At 36.9% G+C, this 24,208-nt stretch overlaps 2 protein-coding genes and 1 long non-coding RNA gene across 15 annotated transcripts in view; 2 read left to right on the top strand and 1 right to left on the bottom strand.

Moving 5' to 3' along the window:
- The window catches only part of LOC127969347 (gastrula zinc finger protein XlCGF8.2DB-like), a 45,564-nt gene extending 35,194 nt beyond the window's left edge, over window positions 1-10,370 (top strand). The window contains exons 1-3 of one of the 7 annotated variants that reach the window (XM_052571230.1): window positions 1,623-1,732; window positions 2,477-2,617; window positions 8,764-10,370. In XM_052571230.1, coding sequence (XP_052427190.1) covers window positions 2,533-2,617; window positions 8,764-9,866 — 1,188 coding nt within the window. In that variant the 5' untranslated portion in view covers window positions 1,623-1,732; window positions 2,477-2,532 and the 3' untranslated portion in view covers window positions 9,867-10,370. Of the gene's footprint in view, window positions 1-1,622; window positions 1,733-2,476; window positions 2,618-8,296; window positions 8,434-8,763 lie in introns of those variants that run through there. The other 6 variants (XM_052571245.1, XM_052571276.1, XM_052571267.1 and 3 more) reach the window with 6 other exon arrangements.
- Window positions 1-10,518, top strand: part of LOC127969271 (gastrula zinc finger protein XlCGF57.1-like) — a 44,813-nt gene extending 34,295 nt beyond the window's left edge. The window contains exon 3 of the mRNA XM_052571122.1: window positions 10,370-10,518. The gene's annotated coding sequence lies outside the window, so the exon portion shown is untranslated. The remainder of the gene's footprint in view (window positions 1-10,369) is intronic.
- Window positions 10,519-15,524: 5,006 nt separating this feature from the next.
- On the bottom strand, window positions 15,525-22,836 carry LOC127969871 (uncharacterized). 7 transcript variants are annotated; one of them, XR_008156386.1, is made up of 10 exons: window positions 22,561-22,836; window positions 22,237-22,267; window positions 21,997-22,139; window positions 21,847-21,897; window positions 21,569-21,711; window positions 21,078-21,162; window positions 20,722-20,769; window positions 18,539-18,747; window positions 18,008-18,088; window positions 15,525-16,724 (listed from the first exon to the last, which is right to left on the bottom strand). It is a non-coding gene; the product is annotated as an uncharacterized LOC127969871 (long non-coding RNA). The 7 variants fall into 7 exon arrangements; XR_008156389.1 differs by having other exon boundaries at window positions 20,722-20,847; window positions 20,991-21,162; window positions 21,997-22,267; XR_008156385.1 differs by having other exon boundaries at window positions 20,722-20,847; window positions 21,997-22,267.
- Between the last annotated feature and the right edge of the window lie 1,372 nt (window positions 22,837-24,208).

Below are 24,208 nucleotides of genomic sequence, written 5' to 3'. Positions count from 1 at the left end.
TTTGGGTTTTAAACTCCTTAATTGTGTAGTAACTTACTCCAAAAACAAGATAATTCACAATGTCCATATGTGTGCGTGGAGGTATAGTTCAGGTCTCTGTGCCACTCCGCTGCAGGAAGCTCGTATGGGACGATATTTTGGATGTCTGAGCGCTTCTCCAAATACCGCTGTTTTGCGCTTGGTGTAACCTAAATAAAAACTGTATTCCATTGTTCCTATGTTTTCCATACAGGGGCGTAGCAAGCTTTTCAAAAGTGCGGGGGATGGATGTGGTTTGTTTATAAACAATAAAAATGATGAATACAGTGACAGAGGGGTACAAAATGCAGGGCTTCATGCTTCTCGTCTGTCTGCTTCGTGTCTGCCTTTTCCTCCCACTTCATCTCTGTCTTCCACACTCCTGGCCACATCCTCACATACACCCTAATCAAAACATTTGAAATGAAAACACACCAGACACACGTGTGCACATGGGATGGAATAAGCACCACCCATGACACAAACACACACACACACACATGGCCTCTTATCCTTCATAGACCTCTTTCAGAAACTAACATTCATTTCATTGCTCACCTGTGAACCTTCCTGTGCTCTCTCTGAAACTGATGCCTCCAGCAACTTCCTCTCCTAAAGTGGTACTAATGGGCAGTGGTATATGAATAGGGACAAACAGTTACAGCTGTGGCACTAGCAAACCTCAGTGAATATTGAAAAGTAATATCATGAAATAAATGCAAACAATATCTAATGGGAATAGGCTACTGTTGTTTAATGCCAAAATTTTTCAAATTTCAGCTTTCAACTTCATTTACAGGATTTATCTTGAAAAAGGTGTCAATCTTCTCCTGCCTCTTTCTTTTCTACATCTTAATGATACTGCATGACAAAAAGACAGTGGTAAGCTTGATAGTGACATGGGTCTGACAGGACTGTGACTGGGACTGCTAAATTTTGCTTATTTGTGTGTGTGTGTGTGTGTGTGTGTGTGTGTGATTTTCATGATCATTGGGCTTTCCATTTGTCTCTGTTGTATATTATTAATAAACTTAATATGTCAATTAAAAAACGAACCCTTTCTTCAGTTTTTGATGTTGGGCCCAGTATGTTTAGGATCTATTCAAATCAATAAATTAAATTTATAATGTGTCGTGTCAACCCTTTCAAGCAATGTGAAAAGACAGATGTTTAGATATATGTCTGTATGAAACAACGTTAGACACTTTTTCTTTAAAATTGCTTTTAATTTCCATGACTTAATTTACAAAGTCAAACGAAGTAAGTCAACTTTTAATTAAGCTTGCAATATTAATATATTTTTTTCTGACCACAATAAAATTGTGTATTTATTTAAAAACAGTTGCACGTAAATTAAATACAGTTTTTGCTGTGACACAATAACTTTATAAGTGTAACTGAAAAAAAAAAAACGTTTTGGTGCCCTGGTATATAAATTGTTCCCATTAATCAAACACGAGTGCTTTGTCTTTTAAATGGAAAAGCACATATTTGATGATCAACTCGCTCCTTATTGGTAGTTATTTTAGCACATCACTGGACACCTTTTTGCATGTTAACTTTTATTCATTTTTGTGATTTTGGACAGCACCGTGTGAGAATGACTTTTATTTTGGTGTGGAGACGTGACGTCATAAGGCTGCCCCGCGCTCCTGCTTTTGTGATACAGCTTAAGAAAGGTTTGTCCCACCAGAGTCGCCAAAAAAAGAGAAAGGTTTGTGGTTTTAAGCGTTGAAAGGTTGTAAATCAATACGAACTGTTAAGCCAAATACTTAGGTTTTACTAGTTACGTAAACATACTCAAATATGATTGAATATAGTAGTGTAATGCTTTATCTAACATTGGAGAAAGTTTTTATTTTTTTGCTCGTGTGTGCGCAAAGTAGTGAGGGGGAGTCCGATTATTTTCAGCGAACCGATTCTTTCGGACAGTTAATTTCTATTGTCCAAATTCGCCCCTCATTCGAGTCTTCGATTCACTCGCGCTCACAGCATCGCTCGCCATGTTTCAGTGCCGTTGGAGTTACAGGACTAATATATATGCTGGCATATTGATTTAAAGTCGGAAGAACTGTCAGGCATGTGTGAAAAAGAGTAACGTAACTTTAGTAAAGTGTGGATCAAGTCTTACTCAAGACTGTTTCGATCAATTCGTCCAATTTGGCGAACTGGCTCAAAAAAGAACCGGTTCAAAACATCGATTTGTTCACGAGCGGGGTCATGACTAGAGCAAAGCGCATCCAAGAGGAAAGATGCATCTCATTATGCTCCCCATATTCTGAATACGTTTATTGTAAACATTTGTAACGCTAGTGTTGAGAATTTCTGTCTAAGCAGCTCATTTGAAGCTATTAACTTTCTGTGACTTGACTCTTTCACTAATGCACAGAAGACTGAACAACGGAGCTGATTAGGATTTTATTAAAAAGTTTCTGTTAATTCTTCCCATCTTAATCAGGACAAAGTGTCCAAACACAGGAAATTTCTACTGAAGCAACTGAGATCTACTGAAAGATGGCTTTTATTAAAGAGGAGAGTGAAGATGTGAAGATGGAAGAAACATTCAGAGTCAAACAAGAAGACACTGAGAAACAAACAGGTTGGTTTTAATTCTCAAAGCTGGAGCCAGTCATTTGATCCTTATTAATATGAATGATATTTTTCAGAAGTTATATGAGAATTCTAATCGTTTGACATGGAGTCAGTGCCTCATGTGACATTGCTTAAATATCCAAACAGACAATCAAAAACAGTAATATCTATTACTTGACAATGCAACCGTATCAAACAAAATCTATTTTTTCCTCCATATTGCATAAAGAAAACCAAAGGGTAAGTGAATAACTACTCATTTGCAGTCTAAACCCCCCAGCCCTGACTCTTTAGTACAAATGTACTCAGCAATGCTTGTTTACTTGCATAAACCTCGCCCCCTCCAGACAGCAAAATTAATATATTTGAATGACTTTCGAACATTTACACATGTAGAATTTACCTGTGATATGTCAATTATTCACTGAGGAGAACATCTCAAATGTGTTAAACCTATTCACTGTGTGCCACGGTGGATTGATTTGATCTATGATCGACATAAAGAGCTCCTCGAGAATAAACGCACATATCAAATTACCTTAATTTACTGAACCTGGGTCAAATTGGTGAGATAGCATGTACTTAAATGCCATTCATGGAACCGCTTTAGATTGTACTTAAATGTCATTCATGGAACCGCTTTAGATTGTAAGGCTATTTCAAGTCAGGTTTTGGACTTCAATCCCAGCTTTTCTTAGCGAAATGTCACTCCATCTGAAAGCATGTGCTGGCGATTTACTACATATCACAGGAGCAGCTTTACAGACAAGATGCACAAAAAAATCGCATTGAATATTTTTCACAGCCCTACTTAGCCTCTTTTAACAAACAACCCTCTACATTGAATTAGTTTTTGCCTTTTTTTTGCCTTTATTATTTCACCAAAATGTAGGAAACCTAGCTTTGTATATTTTTTGCTTTTTCCTATTGAGAGCGAGGAGTCACGTGCCGATTTGGGTTGATTTGGGAGGGGTCTTAGCTGGTCGGCCATGATGGTAGGACACGTTATCGGTTGCCAGGGGCAACGCCTTCAGAACTTCACAGGCGCGACTAAACATTCCAGAGGTCTTTAATTTTTGTGCATTTATTATGTCGGCGGAACGGAGATGAATCTACGAATACGAGAAAGAAATGAATTAAGTAAAGCAATGCAGAAAGATAAGGCGAAAGAAAGGGGACGTTACAGGAACAAGCTCACACCAAGCACAATACACAATTGTCAATTTGGTCAAGAAGTGTCTGCTAAATGCAATGTGTAATTACAACACGCTAAAACGTGTGTGAATAAACTTACTTTGGCGAGTAGTAACGCAGTTTTCATCCCCTGGAGGCTTGTAGATGGACCCAGCCACAGCAGAAAGCCTCGTAACTTTCTAAAGACTTGTGGCTTTTAAACTCCTGAGACTGTGATATTGAGGGGAGGGGCTCTGTGCTATGACGACAACTCCTCATTCTCAATTGTATCAAGCTCATATTGAACAGTAACCCCAAAACTAAGGTACTGTATTTTCCAGACTATAAGTCAATTTTTTTTCATAGTTTGGCTGGCCCTGCGACTTACAGTCAGGTGCGACTTATTTATCAAAATTAATTTGACATGAACCAAGAGAAATGAACCAAGAGAAAACATTATGGTCTACAGCCGCGAGAGGGCGCTCTATGCTGCTCAGTGCTCCTGTAACCTCTCGCGGCTGTAGACCGTAATGTTTTCTCTTGGTTCTTCGTTCTAAATAAATGAGACTTATAGTCCAATGCGACTTACAAATGTTTTTTTTCTTCATCATGACGTATTTTTGGACTGATGCGATTTATACTTTGGTGTGATTTTATAGTCTGAAAAATACCCAAAATAACCTTAGAAAAGTAAACACTCATTTATAAAATAATTAAACAATCACCAACAAATAATCAAATTATGAGAAATAAAACAAATACAACAAAACAAACACATGAATCAAATAAAGAGGGTTTTTCATGTAGGACTAAACAGTAGATTTTTCTGATACATAAATACTGATATAAAATAACTTTACAAATATATTCAACCATTAGCGGTTACAGATAAATTGTTTTGATGTTCAAAACTTAAAATGATAAATACTGTTTTCAATTATTAAAAAAAATGAAAGGATAATTTAATCGAGAAATTAAAACAGCCAAAATGTGGTAGTAAGTCTCTGCTAAGTACCTTTATACCACAAGAAAAGCTTGTAGTCCAATAAATTTCGAACATTATTAACCTCCTGAGACCCTGCATCCTCTTGAGGACATTATATTTTAGTGAATTTCTCTTGAGACTATACATGCCACAAATTTAATAACTTTACCCTAATGTTGTTCCACAGTTTAAGATATTTTAGATTTAGTCCGAGAGCTCTCAGTCCCTCCATTAATACTTTGTGTACGGTCTACTGTCCATGTCCAGAAAGGTAAGAAAAACATCATCAAAGTAATCCATGTGACATCAGAGGGTCAGTTAGAATTTTTTGAAGCATCGAAAATACATTTTGGTCCAAAAATAGCAAAAACTACGACTTCATTCAGCATTGTCTTCTCTTCCGTGTCTGTTGAAATCAAAGCAGTTTGTGATAGCCGGTTCGCGAACGAATCATTCGATGTAACCGGATCTTTTTGAAACAGTTCACCAAATTGAACTGAATCGTTTTAATCTGTTCGCATCTCCAATACGCATTAATCCACAAATGACTTAAGCTGTTAACTTTTTTAATGTGGCTGACACTCCCTCTGTTCAAACCAACAAATATCCCGGAGTAATTCATGTACTCAAACAGTACACTGACTGTGAACTGCTGTGAAGAGATAACTGAAGATAACACATAAGTACTGAAGCACTGAATTAAGTTCTTTTTCACCTCTCTTTGACCAGGAATGGTTTAAATTAATTTGAATGTGTAATTTGGCAAAGACGAAACATGTATAAATGATAAACATTCACTCTATGATGATTGAAATTTAAGTTAATTTGGGAATCACATGGCTAAGGCCTGGTCCATAAGGATCACATATCAAGGATACAGGGCCCGTTTCCCCGCTAACGCTCACTCTTAGCGCGCTAAGAAGACTCGAAAGATATATCTTACCAAAGTTGTTTGTTCCTAAGTGTGTTCCCTGAAGTGTCCCTTAGGAAGCTTCTTAACACGCTGCCTCTTACGTCCCACGTTACAAGGGCGCTTTCCAGAGTGAGGGTGCTGAATTAGTTGGCATCGATTGCTCATGAATCGATTTTCCACTTCACGCGAAGGTGCATTACAGTGTTAGGAAAGACAACACGTTCTATGCAAATGAAACGTTCCTCAAATTATTCCAGTAACATTTATTTTAAAATAGTTTGTTATCAGTAAATAGACTATGAATTAAATTATCAAGTTGTCAGTAATATGTTCACACGATATTCACACAAATATGTTGTGACGGTTAGACGAACGGGTATCCCTCGCTAATCTTTCACCCTCCTTATCCCGTTTTGCCACTTGTGCCACTTCTTGACATGGGTTTAACGACTTATAAAAATGATGTAATACACTTTTATATTAATGGTAAGGTACTTTATAATCAGTATTGATTGGCAAGCAGCTGCAGTTACTTCTGTTTAATGCGGTATTGATTGCCATAGGTTGCTTTTTATTGAAAACAGTAACCAATCTACAATGTACAGATAGAGAGAGATACAGAATATGATGGGGAAGCAACGTAAAAAAAAAAGGGCACCAAGCTTCTCATCAGAGGAACTTGAAGATTTGCTGGACCTTGCCACCAGGTCGGAGATCACACCCCTATGGTCCACTATAACCTGCACGTTTATGGCTGCGTATCCTTTTCGTGATATGTACGCCTGATCAATCAAGGTCAAGGTAGCATTTATTGTATCCCTTAGGAGAAATGTGTTTTAGATTAGGGAAACTGCTGCCACATCAATAAATAACAACATATAAAATGAAAGAGTAAAACACATTTCAATTCCAAAAACCTACATCATAAAAACAGTACATATATCATATACCAATACACAACACAAATCTCTATTACCATTTATTTATCTTTATCTTCCTGCATTTGCTCATTAATTAATTTAATAGACAATGGTAAAAATGAATATTTATATTGGTTATACTTGCATAATATAACACTGTATATCCGTCCAGAATTCATCAGTGTGTACTCAGGATACAACAGATGCGAGGTATCTAATAAAATCTTGTTGGCCTGCTGGGTGATAACAAAGCTCAAAAATATCCTGTAAAGAGCTAATTGTCTGTGTCCCCATGATTTTTCCTGCCAGTGGCCGGTGCCGTCTTTGAATCAATACAAGATAAAAAAGCCAAATTTAGATTAAATTCAAATAGAGCCAAATTGTTTGCCAGATTTTAATTATCAAAAGTGATTGCCAATTTAAACGGTTTAATGACATTACGAAATAGCCTACGCCAGTGGTTCCCAACCTTTTTCAACTCGCGGCCCACACAACCAAACTCATGAGAGGTTAAGGAATAGGTTAAGAACTGCTTAGCGATAAGAAAGTTTTGGGGAACGGGGCCCAGATCTTTTAATGGTTTCTTTTATCCAGGTGGATATACACAAAATCCAAGCACAATTTTACCTAGGAAACTCGTATTTACTGCAATTCTGATGCCATGTAAAAAGCAGCATTAATATGGAACATGACTTAGATGTCCTAAATACGGGATGGTTCTGTATTACACTGCTCCAAACAATTAAGGCAACACCTAATCACAGTACAGCACCAAGTCAGTTTAATGTTAGGGATATCAATCTGTCCAATTAAGAAGCATAGGTGATTGTGAATCAGGTGCCCTGGAGAAGCAACCGCTAGACAACACCCAAAAAAGGGAATGATTTTGCAGGTGTTGGCAACAGACCGTTGTTGACAATTATTCTTCCTGACTGATTTGTCTTTAGTTTTATGTTTTGTTTGGGTCCTTGTCACTTGTCTGTAGCATGATGCAGTTCTTGTATCCCAAAATGTTTGCTCGTGCAATCCAGCTCCTCCAGGATAGCTGTCGCTATCTCCATATGTGCTGTCGCAAGGATGTTTGATGTGTCTCCCAACACAGTTTCAAGAGCATGAATGAGATACCGAGAGATAGGCTGTTAACCAATGAGATCTAGACAGGGAGGCAAAAGGGTAACAACCCAACAGCAGGACCGGTATCTGTTCCTTTGTGCAAGAAGGAACAGGAGGAGCACTGCTAGAGCCCTGCAAAATGATCTCCAGTAGGCTACTGGTGTGCATGTTTCTGACTAAATTGTCAGGGATAAACTGTCAAAAACATACTTAATAAGCGTGCCATGAGGGCTCAGCATCCTCTAGTGGGACCTTTGCTCACAGCTCAGCACTGTTACAGCTTGATTGGCTTTTGCCAGAGAACACCAAAGCAGGTTCACACTGAGCACATGTGACAAAATCTGGAGATGCATGGGCAATGTTATGCTGCATGCAGCATAGTCGTTCTAGCCCATGGTGCCTTTACTGCTGTTTGGTACTGCAATGAAACCCTCCGAGCCATTGTCAGACCATATGCTGGTGCAGTGGGTCCTGGTTTCCACCTGGTGCCTGATAGTGTTTGTCCTAGTGAGGCAAGAGTGTATGGACAAGCTTTAGATGACAAAGGTATTGATGTCAATTACTGGACCTCTCGTTCTCCAGACCTGAATCTATTTGAGAATCTCTGGGATATTATCAGAGCATCCACAGCCGTCAAGTAGCACAACAGACTCTTCAGGATCTCACTGATGTCCTGATCCAGGTATTGGCCAGATATTGTGGAGAGTGCATATAGATAGGTATGTGGGGGCCATACACTCTACTGACTTCTATTATGTGTAGCTGTGATGAACTTCATGCAAGTTGGATCAGCTTGTAACTTAAGTTTTTACACCGAGGGCTGATTTTGGTTCCCCTTAACTTATCACTTAATATTTATCCTTAAAAATTATAAAATGTTTATAAATAAAGGTTTTCAAATAATTTTTAGAATTGAAAATTGCAGTCATTGAGAATCAATATGTGATTTAAGTGTTCCCTTAATTTTTTTTTGAGCAATGTGTATGGAACAATTGTAGTTTTGTGCCATTAAACCAGGATTAACTTGTATTTGTCTTCTTTCACCTTAGACCTGATGGCACTGAAAGAAGAGAGTCAAAACCTGAATGAAAAAGAGAAAAATCTGAGTGATGAGAAGCATCAGGATTTCATAACTGAAGAAAAATCTTTCAGTTGCACACAGTCAAAAACGATTTCCGTTCGAAAAAAAGCTCAGAAAACAGGATCTGGGAAGTTCATCTGCAAACAGTGTGGAAAAAGTTTCATTCTAAAAGCATCTCTTAAAGTACATGAATTTATCCACACTGGAGAAAAGCCTTTCACCTGCCCTCAGTGTGGTAAGGGTTTTTCACAAAGATCAGCATTGTATCCCCACATGAGGAGTCACACTGGAGAGAAGCCTTTCACATGCCAGCAATGTGGACAAAGCTTCAGTGGAAGAGGAAACCTTCAGGTTCACATGAGACTTCACACTGGAGAAAAGCCTTTCACCTGCCAACAGTGTGGAAAAGGTTTCAGTCAAAATGAAACCCTTAAAGTCCATATGAGCATTCACACTGGAGAAAAGCCTTTCACCTGCCAACAGTGTGGGAAAGGTTATACTCAAAGGAATAACCTTCGAATCCACATGAGAAGTCATTCTGGAGAGAAGCCTTTTCCCTGCCAACAGTGTGGAAAAAGTTTCACTGTAAAAGAAAATCTTAAAATACATGAAAGAATTCACACTGAAGAGAAGCCTTACATATGCTCTCAGTGTGGTAAGGGTTTTTCACAAAGATCAGCATTGTATCCCCACATGAGAACTCACACTGGAGAGAAGCCTTTCACATGCCAGCAATGTGGACAAAGTTTTACTTGTAGAAGAACCCTTGAGGATCACCTGAGAATTCACACTGGAGAGAAGAAGCCTTTCAAATGCCAACAGTGTGGAAAAGGTTTCTCTCAAAAGAGCTACATTAAATACCACATGAGAGTTCACACTAGAGAGAAGAGCCTTCTCAGCTGCCACCAATGTGAGAGAAGTTTCCCTAATAATGGGAGTCTTACAGTCCACATGAAAACTCACAACAGAGAGAACGTGTTCACATGCCAGCAGTGTGGAAAAACTTTCTTTCGAAAATCTAATCTTAAAAGCCATATGAAAGTTCACACCGAAGAAAAACCTTTCATCTGAAAAAACATTGTATGAATCATGTCTAATTGGAGAGAAGCCTTTCATGTGCCATCCATCACTGTTCAATCACAGCAAACCTTAGGCTACATTTTACTCGACACCATGTGGTCAAAAATGTAAAAAAAAGTTTTACGTGTACACAACAACCTTTTCAAAATGATTCGCTGTCACTAGGGGTGCTCTGATCACGATCGGCCGATCGTTATGTGCATCTCATCAGTAAAGCCGGTTCTCTAATCAGCGGTTTATTCCATCAGGTGAGTGATTTCACATATAGAAGATGTTACTACACAGAGCCGTTGTTAATAGAGAAGATGCGCAAATCCACTTCATTTTCACCGTTTTTTTTTTGGTGCATCTTCTCAGTTAACAACGGCTCTGTGTAGTAACAGCTGCTCTATGTGAAATCACGCACCTGATGCAATTAACTGCTGATTAGATAACCGGCTTTACTGACGAGATGCGCATTAACGATCGGCTGATCGTGATCGGAGCACCCCTAGCTGTCACCTTGTTAGAAATACAGGTTTTAAATGAATTTGAAAAAGCAAATGAATTTAATAACTTTTATAATCATTTTGAATTGACGGGAAATGGTAGCATTGATGAATGTAGAGATTTGCTTAGTTCAGTAATATGTGATTATACAAAGGATAGAATTATGGTGATAGACCTTAGTGCTGTTGCTAAAATCTTTAAAAGGCCACATGTCAAAAAGTCCAGTGGTCCAGATGGTATTTCAGCTTTTTTACTTAAAACATTTGCTGATGAATTATCTCTAGCCTGGAGACCACTATTTCAATGATCACTCGACACTGGAATTATTCCTACAATATGGAAAAAAGCAGTCATTATCTCTGTTCCATATATATTGTTAATGGAGATGATGATTTTGCAATTATACTGTCTTGATTAATGCTTAAGTTGTTATAAACAGATGTACTGTAACCTAAGTAGTAATAATGCTTTTGCTTAAGTACAAAGATGTAACCCTGTGATTAATGCTATATGGAAAATGTATTGTGTAACTTCACTAACATTAAGAAAACTGCTTACTTGCATGAAATGTATGTAGTGACTGATTTAGAGTAGAAACAACTAGAATTAAAAGTTAGTGAACTAACTTTGATGTTGGCTTGGCCATCTTGGCCATGGAGCAAAAGAGCCAAAGTACTTGTGTGCCCAACATTGAGTTGCCCCGCTGCAAAATTAATACAAATAATAATGCCATAAAAAAATACACCTGCAACAGTCTTTTTCCATGCTCCCTTGCTGTTTTCTTTTTTTAATAAAAAGCCTGGGCTATGATAACAGCTATGACAGGGTTGTCTAGCTGGATGTGAAATAAGTCATGCCTATTTTTCTCGTGTATGTATTTCACAGTCCTGCCACCGTCGCGTTGTGGGCAACGACACACAAGATAACTGAAACAATGCATTTTAAATCAAGGAGATCATAAGGGGTCCAAGCACAATGGTTTGTATAGATGATGCAGTTACACACTGTTTAAAATTGTTTAATTTGTACTGTATGTTCATTCTATTTATTTATTTGTGCTATTTACATAATGTTTACATTTTTTAAGTTTGTTTTTGTTAATGTAAAATAGCACTGCATAGTCTTCACTGTAAGATAAAATACACAATCAAACCAAAATGTATTCAGACACCTTCAACATTTCTCACATAATCACAGTTTATTTGCTGTAGTTTAGAAACTGGTAATAATATATGACAATAACTCAGAACAAATTCATCTTGATAATTTCGGATAACTTTGATAAAAAGATATGTAATGGAATCAACCAAAACTTCAGACTGTCAGTATGACAATATTTACACAACTATCAATACTTTGTTGAACAGTTACCAAGCAAGAAATGCTTCATTTGGTTCAGTCTGTGGTGTGAAAAGGTTGCATTAACAATTAAAGAAAGAAACACTTAAGCAAAACATGGGCAGGTCCTTAATTGTTATTTTTTTAAATCAATTTCACTGGTAGCCTACTGTATGAAGAATTAGTGGGTATAATATTTCACAGATCACTATTTTGCCATACTCACTTACATAAATGAACTAGTGGCCTGCACCCACTAGTAAAACAATTCTATCTGATTTTTGGATTGACTTTGGATAAATTCTTGTACTACAAGGTAATTCAGTCAAGAGCAGTGAGTGATTTACTTTCATTTTCATACATTAAAGACTCTGACAGCAGAGCTAGTAAATTAGGCGCGGTCCCTTTAAGAGACAAACGCATCCATTATGATGATACACATCCGATTTTTTTTTTGCAGATCTTTACTTTCACTTAAGACATAACCACATACTTATTCGAACACACTTTCCAACACGGGTATTTCGACATATTTTGTATGTATTTGTTGTCGCTACAAAAGCAAGAAGACTTTGAGACGCGTCTCTGCTTGCTCCCTGAACAACACCGCGCTGATGAATTGAGCTCTTTCGCCTTTCGCTCTTTTTTCTGTTTATTTAAACTGCGATTTGAATTTGTTCGTTCAGGTCCAGGAGGAAGTGAACGTCCTGAACGACAGCTCTGTTCAGTGTTGCTGTCCCTGTCCGCGATACGCGCGGCTCTCTCTCGTGCACACGCGCCATCAGCTGCTCAGTTCAGTTTCCCGCAGCGCTGGGCTGAAGCCAACTTGATGTGTTGAATGCTCGGAGCACGTTATAAAACGTATTCTTAAAATACACATTTCTGTTTTAATAAATGGTCATATTAAATCATAGCATAACACATAAGTAGGTACAAAAATAATCAGTGATGCATGCGACCCTTTTGGTCTCAGTGTAGCTCCCTGCTTTACCATGTTATGCAACGCTGAGCAATTGCTGCGACGTTAAGCCTGACAGAGAAATCTCACAAGCACATATAAACACTCATTTTCATATGTGTAATATATTCTTCTAATTGTTTTGTGCCGTTTCGCTGCAGTGTTTTAATGTGAAAGGCTGTAAATGTGTACTTCAAGTGTTCAGAGAAATACATCGCGAGCTCACTGTGACGTTCAGCATGATGATTCAGTTAGAAACCAGCTAAGACCAGCGTGACAGTAGCCAAAACTACTTTAAAACCATATAATATATTATTCTAATTGTTTTGTGCCGTTTCGCTGCAGTGTTTTAATGTGAAAGGCTGTAAATTCTCTGTGGACTTCAAGTGTTCAGAGAAATACATCGCCAGCTCGCGAGCAGTTGGCTGCCGCGAATATATAATGTTATTACTTTAAACAGTTCAGAAACATCTGAATTTAGCTCTTGGTGTGTTCTAACGTGTGGATTGCGTGTAATCGCGTTTTTAAAAGGTCTTAAATAAGAATGAATTCGCTAGTTGTCGGCTCCGTGTAGACAGCCTGGGCTGAGCAGCAGTATTTTTAACCAGTTTAAAAGTGAAACGAAACCCGACTCCGCCCCTAAATGTCATTGCAACTGTAGGCAATTTTTTATTTTTTTTTTACATTTAAAAATTAATAAAAAAAAAACTTTAAGTCTCATCACTCTGAAAAGATATAGCACACACCACCGCTCTATCCCGCAGGTGTCTGCCAAGTTTGGGGCTTGTGGCTTTAAAGCCCTAGGAGGAGTAGCGTTCAGAATTTTTTTCTCAGAAGAATAATAATAAAAAAAATAATAAAAATAAGTTTAAATAGCATAACAGTATGTTGGCTTGTTGCCAAGCCAACATAACTAGAATTAAAAGTTAGTGAACTAACTTTGATGTTGGCTTGGCCATCTTGGCCATGGAGCAAAAGAGCCAAAGTACTTGTGTGCCCAACATTGAGTTGCCCCGCTGCAAAATTAATACACATAATAATGCCATAAAAAAATACACCTGCAACAGTCTTTTTCCATGCTCCCTTGCTGTTTTCTTTTTTTAATAAAAAGCCTGGGCTATGATAACAGCTATGACAGGGTTGTCTAGCTGGATGTGAAATAAGTCATGCCTATTTTTCTCGTGTATGTATTTCACAGTCCTGCCACCGTCGCGTTGTGGGCAACGACACACAAGATTACTGAAACAATGCATTTTAAATCAAGGAGATCATAAGGGGTCCAAGCACAATGGTTTGTATAGATGATGCAGTTACACACTGTTTAAAATTGTTTAATTTGTACTGTATGTTCATTCTATTTATTTATTTGTGCTATTTACATAATGTTTACATTTTTTTAAGTTTGTTTTTGTTAATGTAAAATAGCACTGCATAGTCTTCACTGTAAGATAAAATACAAAATCAAACCAAAATGTATTCAGACACCTTCAACATTTCTCACATAATCACAGTTTATTTGCTGTAGTTTAGAAACTGGTAATAATATATGACAATAACTCAGAACAAATTCATCTTGATAATTTCGGATAACTTTGATAAAAAGATATGTAATGGAATCAACCAAAACTTCAGACTGTCAGTATGACAATATTTACACAACTATCAATACTTTGTTGAACAGTTACCAAGCAAGAAATGCTTAATTTGGTTCAGTCTGTGGTGTGAAAAGGTTTTATTAACAATTAAAGAAAGAAACACTTAAGCAAAACATGGGCAGGTCCTTAATTATTATTTTTTTAAATCAATTTCACTGGTAGCCTACTGTATGAAGAATTAGTGGGTATAATATTTCACAGATCACTTTTTGCCATACTCACTTACATAAATGAACTAGTGGCCTGCACCCACTAGTAAAACAATTCTATCTGATTTTTGGATTGACTTTGGAAAAATTATTGTACTACAAGGTAATTCAGTCAAGAGCAGTGAGTGATTTACTTTCATTTTCATACATTAAAGACTCTGACAGCAGAGCTAGTAAATTAGGCGCGGTCCCTTTAAGAGACAAACGCATCCATTATGATGATACACATCCGATTTTTTTTTTGCAAATCTTTACTTTCACTTAAGACATAACCACATACTTATTCGAACACACTTTCCAACACGGGTATTTCGACATATTTTGTATGTATTTGTTGTCGGTACAAAAGCAAGAAGACTTTGAGACGCGTCTCTGCTTGCTCCCTGAACAACACTGCGCTGCTGAATTGAGCTCTTTTGCTTTTCGCTCTTTTTTCTGTTTATTTAAACTGCGATTTGAATTTGTTCGTTCAGGTCCAGGAGGAAGTGAACGTCCTGAACGACAGCTCTGTTCAGTGTTGCTGTCCCTGTCCGCGATACGCGCGGCTCTCTCTCGTGCACACGCGCCATCAGCTGCTCAGTTCAGTTTCCCGCAGCGCGGGGCTGAAGCCAACTTGATGTGTTGAATGCTCGGAGCACGTTATAAAACGTATTCTTAAAATACACATTTCTGTTTTAATAAATGGTCACATTAAATCATAGCATAACACATAAGTAGGTACAAAAATAATCAGTGATGCATCCCAGACAGCACACATACGTTGTGCCGATGTCGAGCCGACCTACAAAATTCCATCGGGACGATATCGCTCAGGGAGCGTTTGCTAATAGGCAAGATGTCTCGGCGACGTCGGCCTCTGATCGGAAATGCTCTCCGGCCGATGCTGGGACGATACATCCCGGCCGCTCTGCGTGGACGCGGTTCACCGGCGTTTTGCTCATCGTTACGGACCACCCGCGGCTACCGCCGCTGGTTTATAATAAAACAATACACACCACTCTCAAGAACAGACGCAACTTTATTAATATTTTCATTTATTTCATATTACATGTACAAATACAATAACATTTACCAGATGCTTTGATCAAAAGTGGATAATTCGGGATTATTTGTAGTCTTTTGAACATTAACCATGATTTTACTACAGCTTTTGCAGTAAAACCATAGTAAAAACAAAAATAACCATTACTACAGTACTTGCATGGTTAAATGTTGTATGAGTATAGCACCTTTTGACAATACTTATTTCAAAGTAGGTTTACAGGAAATGCATGTTTCAAGGTTACAGTTTAAAAAGCCAGAGATGACTGAGACTCACTGGGAAGACCATAGTTCATAATAAAAAGTCATGTGTTCAGTGCTGTCAGCATCGCATGCCAAGAACTTTTTAAAAAGTTACATAAACACAAAATAAAACCAGGTAAACAATAATTAAGGGTAACACTTTAGAATAAGGTTCCATTAGTTAATGTTAGTTAACTACTTTCGTTAACATGAACTAAGCAAGAACAATCCTTCTACAGCATTTATAAGTCTTAGTTCATGTTAATTTCAACATTTACTAATGCATTATTTAAATCAAAAGTTGTGCTTGTTAACATTAGTTAATGTGAATTACCATGAATTACCATGAACTAACAATGAATAACTGTATTTTCATTAACTAACATTAACGAAAGTGAATAAATACAGTAATAAATGTATTATTCATTGTTTGTTCATGTTAATTTATACATTAACTAACATTAACTAATGGAACCTTATTCTAAAGTGTTTCCTAATTGAGCAATTAAAATGTTTTAAATTGCATGATAAAAGTTCAAAAATATTTTCTGATAAAATCTTACTAAACAAGTCTCTAGTTTTGTATTCAGTTAACATTAACATTATCTTTCAACATTTTTAAAGTGATGCTTACAAATAAAAGGGGACATGTAGGTCCACATAACTCAGAGAGTAAATATTGTTCATTTACAGATATAAGAGACGTTACAATAAAGCAGTTTGAAAATCATCAAATTTACCCTTATAGGCAAAATAAGGATAATATTTGTTTTGTGTGTCCAATGTTTTGTGTGTTTATGCACAGTTGTCGCTGTCTGTAGTCTTTGTGAGCGTTGGTGTCATCTGAAGTCTTCACAAGTGAGTTTGGATTCAGTCTGGAGCTGCTGTAATCTCTAGAAACCTTGGGATTGACATCCTGAGATAGAGACAGGAAATAAAAAGGAGAAAGTTTAGAATAGCTGCTGCTGTTCATATTATTTCAGACAAAATATTATTTATTTAATCACATATAACTGGAGTGCATGGTTATTAGATGTGTTGTGTGAATACTAAACTATGTATTTTAATTTAATTTAAACAACAACAAAAAAAAAGTGTGTCCGAGCCCCAAATATTATTTGGAAGGCTATTTTCAAAGTAAAATACCAATAGGTTTTGCTTCCTTTAGTGGACTTTGATAAATTCTTTGTATTATAATTTAGTGACCTCACTACAGGCCATGCACCATAGATGCTGCTGCCTCAATTTGAGCTTATTTTGCTATATATATATCTGATTTAATCACAAGTAGGTTTAATAAACACACATCCACTTCCAATTCACCAATCAATAAACAAAAATCGACACACTGCCACTAATGCTCTCAAAAATCAGTTTATTGATGAAGTGTTTCATGTGATCCCTATAAATGTAATATTTGTGGAACAGGCATCTCTTTAGAATGGAATACACATTTCAGTAGGTGGAACAGCATATTTGTAATTTATAATTTATACTACCGTTAAAAGTTTGGGTTTTTTTTTTTTACATCGATTTTTTTTTTTTACATCTTGGAGAAAAATCTCTTCTGCTCACCAAGGCTGCCTTTATTTGATCAAAAGCAAGTAAAAAAACTGTAATATTGTGAAATATTACAATTTAACACAACAGTTTCTACGTGAATATATTGTGAAATGTAATTTATTTCTGTGATCTAAGCTAATTTTTATTACTCCAGTCTTCAGTGTCACATGATCCTTCAGAAATCATTCTGATTTGCTGCTCAATAAACATTTTCAATTATTATCACTGTCTTATCAATTATCAAAAGTTAAAACAGACATTTCTGTTTCAAACACTGTACTGTTTTTAAACTTTATTCACCAAAGAATCCTGAAAAAATGAAGGAACACAGCTGTTTTCAACACTGATAATAGTCAGAAATGTTTCTTCAGAAGCAAATCAGAATATAAGAATGATTTCTGAAGATCATGTGACACTGAAGACTGGAGTAATGATGCTGAAAATACAGCTGTGATCACAGGAATAAATGACTTCTCTAAATATATTCAAATAGAAAACTATTATTTTAAATTGTAGTGAACTGTATTCATTTCATATATTAAACTGTGGTTGCCATAAAAGACTTTCAAAAACACAAAAAAAAACATACCTTCCCAAACTTATGATACAGTTGTGTATGTTCAAGATTGTACTTACTCGTCCTGGAGTTTATAGCATCTTGGAGATGTTGTCTGACAGCAGCGGTGGGCCGTCAGGGTGAGCAGGGCTCTGCTGGCCCTATAAAAAACAAAATTGTGTGAAAAATGCTTTTACAGACTATTTAGTTATCATTTACATTTGTGTAATGTTCACACATTGCTTGTGATTAGTTTAGTTGAGGTTGACCTGGAATATCCTACATTACAAAAAGTCTATGGCCAGCACTACAGATTGTGTTACCCTTTTGATGAAAGAAGTCACATCTGATTTGTTACAAGCATTAGTGACAGAATCATCAACCAATCAAATTTTGACATTCAATGACAGCACGCCCTCTATAAATCGGTATCGGCCAGTGTGGTCCAAACTAGCTATCAGTATTGGAAAAATCCACTATCGGTTGATCTCTAGTTGATAATAATGTAGTTGATAATACAAGACCAAATCAATACCGGTGGCTACTGGTGATACATTGAGGTCTAATGAAGCGAAATGATCGGTATTTAGGAGAAAATGAACACTACTTACAACAGTATTACCTTTAATCCATAGCCTGGGCAACCAGCTGTCAGCACGTTCACAACTGTCTATAGAAACTGTCTATAGAACGTGACTTCTCCGCATGACAACAGATGCACGGGCGAGATACTGGAGCTGATGACGCTGTTTGCCAGCGCAGCATCGTGATGTCTATCAGCCATCGGCGATGGACGATGGCATCGTCAATCAGGCCAACCCTAACCAGGATGACATAATTAAACAATTGTACACAACTGTTGTACACAGTTTTTATAATTTATTAGCTAAACAAATGCACAGCTTCCACCAATAAAAAAAATATTTCAAGCAAGAGTACAGCACCAACTACTGTTACCCGGATGAGCCTGTGTTAGTACATTTTACAGGTTTTTATCCAGGGATAACATGCATCGGAATGTCGCAACTGACCAATCAGAATCAAGTACCCACAGAGCCATGTAATAAAAGTAATTAGCTAATGGTAAACTAATAATTTACAAAACATGACTATGTGTTCATAGATGATTAATAAGTGATGTTAAAATTTTTAACGATGTTCTGTAGATTAAGTTATAAATAACTTGCAAAGCTTTCTGCACCCACAATCTAAAGTGTAAACTACTCATCAGTTGTAAATGTAAACTTTCCGGTTACAGGTTGGTTGATTTTGTGTGTGTTGGTGTGTGTGTGTGTGTGTATATATATGTATATATATATATATATATATATATATATATATATATATATATATATATATATATATATACACACGTATACATATACATACGCACACACAACTGGAAACCACAAAGTTTGTAAAACATTTACAACTGATGAGTAGTTTACACCTTAGATTGGGGGGTGCAGAAAGCTTTGTAAATGATTTATAATGTTTATTGAGATAATAGTACAATGTTGACATTTCAATGATTTATAAGTGATTCATAATATATTAACTATTAAAAATTAAGGATCTGTTTGATTTTTTTCGTGATTTTATTTTTTTTAAGATTGCTTATGAAAGATGTGTAAATCATAGCATATTACTTAATCATTAGTGAATGTATATTCATGTCACTTGTAAATTATTTATAACTTAATCTACAGAACATAGATAAAAATATTAACATCATTTATTTCTATGAACACAGTCATGTTTTGTAAATAATTAGTTAATCATAATCTAATTACTTGTAAATGACTTTTAAAATTAATTTACAAAAAGTACACAAATTATTAGTATATCACTTATTAGGCGCTTATGAATGTTTTGTAAATGATTAGTTCATCATTAACTACTCACTTAAAAGTGACTTACAACTGAACTTTATTATAAATTGTTACCAAAAAGTCACCCACACCTTGGAAGACCTGAGGGAAAGTAAATTAACAGCAAATTTTCATTTTGGGGTGAACTATCCCTTTAACCCACACTAATCTAGCCTACTGCTGAAGTTGTTGATCAGCCCCGTCATTGTTGTTGAGAGCCTGTGTGGGGCATAATATGTGCATTAAGGGGCGGTCACACTGCACATTTCGTTCCACTGACTTCCATTCATACGCATGCGAATGCGTCAGACCGGAAACCCAGGCTCATGCGAAAATTTTCGCATTTCGCTGCGTTCGAAAGTTCAAGTTTGGTGAACTTTGACCTGCGAATTCGCATCACGTGAAGTCTTGGGACCAGTAGATGATCGATACGTCACTGCGTGAGCTCTCTGTACAGAAATTAAAAAATGAAGTGCTAATTTTAGCCATAGCGCAGCATCCTATTTTATATAATACATATTTAAAAGATAATTTAAAAAGAAGCTGCATGGTTCGCAGTGTCAATGGAAACAGGAACAGATGGCACTTTTGAACGAGGACACGTTCTATATTTTTTTATTGTTTAGTGTGTATATTTATAGAGAGAGAGAGAGAGAGTGCAATATAATAAGACGCTTTCGACACCATCGCTAAGGACACAGTAAAAGCACAGATTAACCCATGTTGTGATAAGGGGAAACCGTTATATCTTGCTCCCGCCCATATTCGCAGTGGTGTCCGAAATAATTTTGCACGTTCAAAGGCTAGTGTGACCGCACCTTTACACATACGGCTGCGTTAGCTGTAACAGAGATGTGTAAGATGTGTACAGGTATCTAACAGTTGTTTACTGAAGGCCCTGACTGAAACCCCACGGTACTCACTGTCTGACAGCAGGTTCACTCAGACTCTGATCGTCATCACTGAAGAGTCTAGGAACAAAACAAGCAATCTGACACAGAGTCAACAATATTTACTCTGCAGTTCCAGGTTCATTAGAAGGAAACAAGCTAGAGTAGAGGTGAAATGGGGATAAAAGACAGAATAATATATAACAATTATAATAATATGTAATATACATATTCTACTACTAAAAATATAATCTTAAAATAACACAATCTATATTTTTAGTTTTAGGTTGAGTGTGACTTACGTTATGAAGTCAGGGACTTCTTAAAATTGGTGAAATGTATTCTGAAAAAAGGCATATTAATGTATTTCATGAGCTTCTTCAGTTCACCTGTATTTCTAAGTCAGTATCTCCCTTCATAAATGTTGAAATCTTGGAGCTTCACTTCTGTTCTGTAGAGTTTCTTTCTGTCCTCCTGTAATCACAGAACAATTTGTATTAATATCTGTTTATCATGAAATATCAAAACTCATGTGAACTTGATTTCAGACGATTACACTCTCACTGTAAGTGACGTCATCGATTCAGTAAATCAGCCTTTTCCAATAACATACTGACAAATCACCAGCAAAACATTCAAAGTGGCATCAAAATATCTCATACACGCACTAAGATTTGATTAAAAGCCCAGAGTTTCATCAACAAGAGCTCAATCTATAGAGTTAGCCTACCTGAAAACTGCTAAAATGCTAACGGACTTTTCCGAAGAAACTAAACCGTTTCTATAAAATAAATTTAATTGAAACATGTCAATAACAAGCAAGAAACGTGTCAGGGACATTTGTATGTAATATTTGTGTGATTTTAGCGACTAAACTTACCTAAAACAGTGTAAACTGCAGCAAGAGACGGAGATTACTGTTTGCCAGTAATGGTTTTTGTGTTGACGCCCCGTTTCCATGGCAACTCTGCTCCCCGCTCGCGCAGGACTCAACGCGCATACAGCATTTACACAAACAAACATCTAGAGTTAAAACATTACATTTATAATGTACAGTCTCGTTCAATAATCATTCAATAATTAATTTAAAAATCATTTTGTTTTAATCAAAAGCCCAGAGTTTCATCAACAAGAGCTCAGTCTATAGAGTTAGCCTACCTGAAAACTGCTAAAATGATAACGGACTTTTCCGAAGACACTAAACCGTTTCTATAAAATAAATTTAATTGAAACATGTCAATAACAAGTAAGAAACGCGTCAGGAACATTTGTATGTAATATTTGTGTGATTTTAGACACTACACTTACCCAAAACAGTGTAAATTGCAGCAAGAGACGGAGATTACTGCTTGCCAGTAACGGTTTTTGTGTTGACGCCCCGTTTCCATGGCAACTCTGCTCCCCGCTCGCGCAGGACTCACCGCACACACAGCATTCACACAAACAAACATCTAGAGTTAAAGCATTACATTTATAATGTACAGTCTCATTCAATAATAAATTAAAAAATCATTTTGTAGTTCAGAAGCAACAGCAACAATAGCTCACCGTATTATTTCACCGGATTATTTCTGGAAGCCTGTAAAAGAGTGAAAAATACGGTGAAAAAGCAGTCAGGACTTCTCTTTAATAATCCGCTTTTACATTTTCCCTCCGAGAAACTTCTGAAAACGCATTAAGGCGTTAACATTAATGTTAAAAAATCGCTACCGTGACCGTTGGCTCAAAAAGTTAACGGTAACATTATTTGAAAATGAGCCAGACTCTTCAGCTGCCCATAGACTGTATAAACGCAGTACCTTTTCAGTGTCACAGAATTAACAAAGTAGTATTTTTTTGTCTAATTGAGCTGAAGTGAAATCGTAACGTTACCTCAGAGCCACAGATGTCGCTGGGATTATCCTCTTCTCTCTCTCTGGGTGGCTAAAAGAGACGAATACTGGGCACGCGCACACAGAGAAGCGCGGCATCGGCCCGCGGTCATGAACCAACTCAGGGCCGACGATTGATGAGCTGGAGAACAGAGCACTGACCAAATTATATCGGCCTCCGCCAGGCCGATGTTTTATAGATGTTTTAGGTATAGAGGCCGACGTTTCGATATTGGGCCGACGTCGGCCAGACGTACATGTGCTGTCTGGGATGCGACCCTTTTGGTCTCAGTGTAGCTCCCTGCTTTACCATGTTATGCAACGCTGAGCAATTGCTGCGACGTTAAGCCTGACAGAGAAATCTCACAAGCACATATAAACACTCATTTTCATATGTGTAATATATTCTTCTAATTGTTTTGTGCCGTTTCGCTGCAGTGTTTTAATGTGAAAGGCTGTAAATGTGTACTTCAAGTGTTCAGAGAAATACATCGCGAGCTCACTGTGACGTTCAGCATGATGATTCAGTTAGAAACCAGCTAAGACCAGCGTGACAGTGGCCAAAACTACTTTAAAACCATATAATATATTATTCTAATTGTTTTGTGCCGTTTCGCTGCAGTGTTTTAATGTGAAAGGCTGTAAATTCTCTGTGGACTTCAAGTGTTCAGAGAAATACATCGCCAGCTCGCGAGCAGTTGGCTGCCGCGAATATATAATGTTATTACTTTAAACAGTTCAGAAACATCTGAATTTAGCTCTTGGTGTGTTCTAACGTGTGGATTGCGTGTAATCGCGTTTTTAAAAGGTCTTAAATAAGAATGAATTCGCTAGTTCTCGGCTCCGTGTAGACAGCCTGGGCTGAGCAGCAGTATTTTTAGCCAGTTTAAAAGTGAAACGAAACCCGACTCCGCCCCTAAATGTCATTGCAACTGTAGGGGCGCAATTTTTTTTTTTTTTTACATTTAAAAATTAATAAAAAAAAAACTTTAAGTCTGATCACTCTGAAAAGATATAGCACACACCACCCCTCTATCCCGCAGGTGTCTGCCGAGTTTGGGGCTTGTGGCTTTAAAGCCCTAGGAGGAGTAGCGTTCAGAATTTTTTTCTCAGAAGAATAATAATAATAAAAATAAAAATAAGTTTAAATAGCATAACAGTATGTCGGCTTGTTGCCAAGCCAACATAACTAGAATTAAAAGTTAGTGAACTAACTTTGATGTTTGCTTGGCCATCTTGGCCATGGGGCAAAAGAGCCACAGTACTTTTGTGCCCAACATTCTTGAGTTGCCCCACTGCAAAAAAAACCCAATAATAATACCATAACAAAATACACCTGCAACAGTCTTTTTCCATGGTCCCTTGCTGTTTTCTTTTTTAATAAAAAGCCTAGGCTATGATAACAGCTACGACAAGGTTGTCTAGCTGAATGCGAAATAAGTCATGCAGAACTATAATCTCCTAAATACCATTCAATTTGATCTTATTTTAATAGTACTGACAACATATTTTAAGTTATCACACATTACTGAAAAATTAAAGAAGGGACACTATATATGTTATCTATTTTCATGTTGTGCATATAATAGTTCTCACAGAAGGACTCATAATTTACTTGAAAAGAGGCAATTTATGTATTCACTTGTATT

This window comes from Carassius gibelio, chromosome A4 (genome assembly GCF_023724105.1).
Source record: "Carassius gibelio isolate Cgi1373 ecotype wild population from Czech Republic chromosome A4, carGib1.2-hapl.c, whole genome shotgun sequence".
Taxonomy (NCBI): Eukaryota; Metazoa; Chordata; class Actinopteri; order Cypriniformes; family Cyprinidae; genus Carassius; species Carassius gibelio.
The sequence above is the reverse complement of the archived record's forward strand: the minus strand, read 5'-3'. Positions and strand labels throughout refer to the sequence as shown.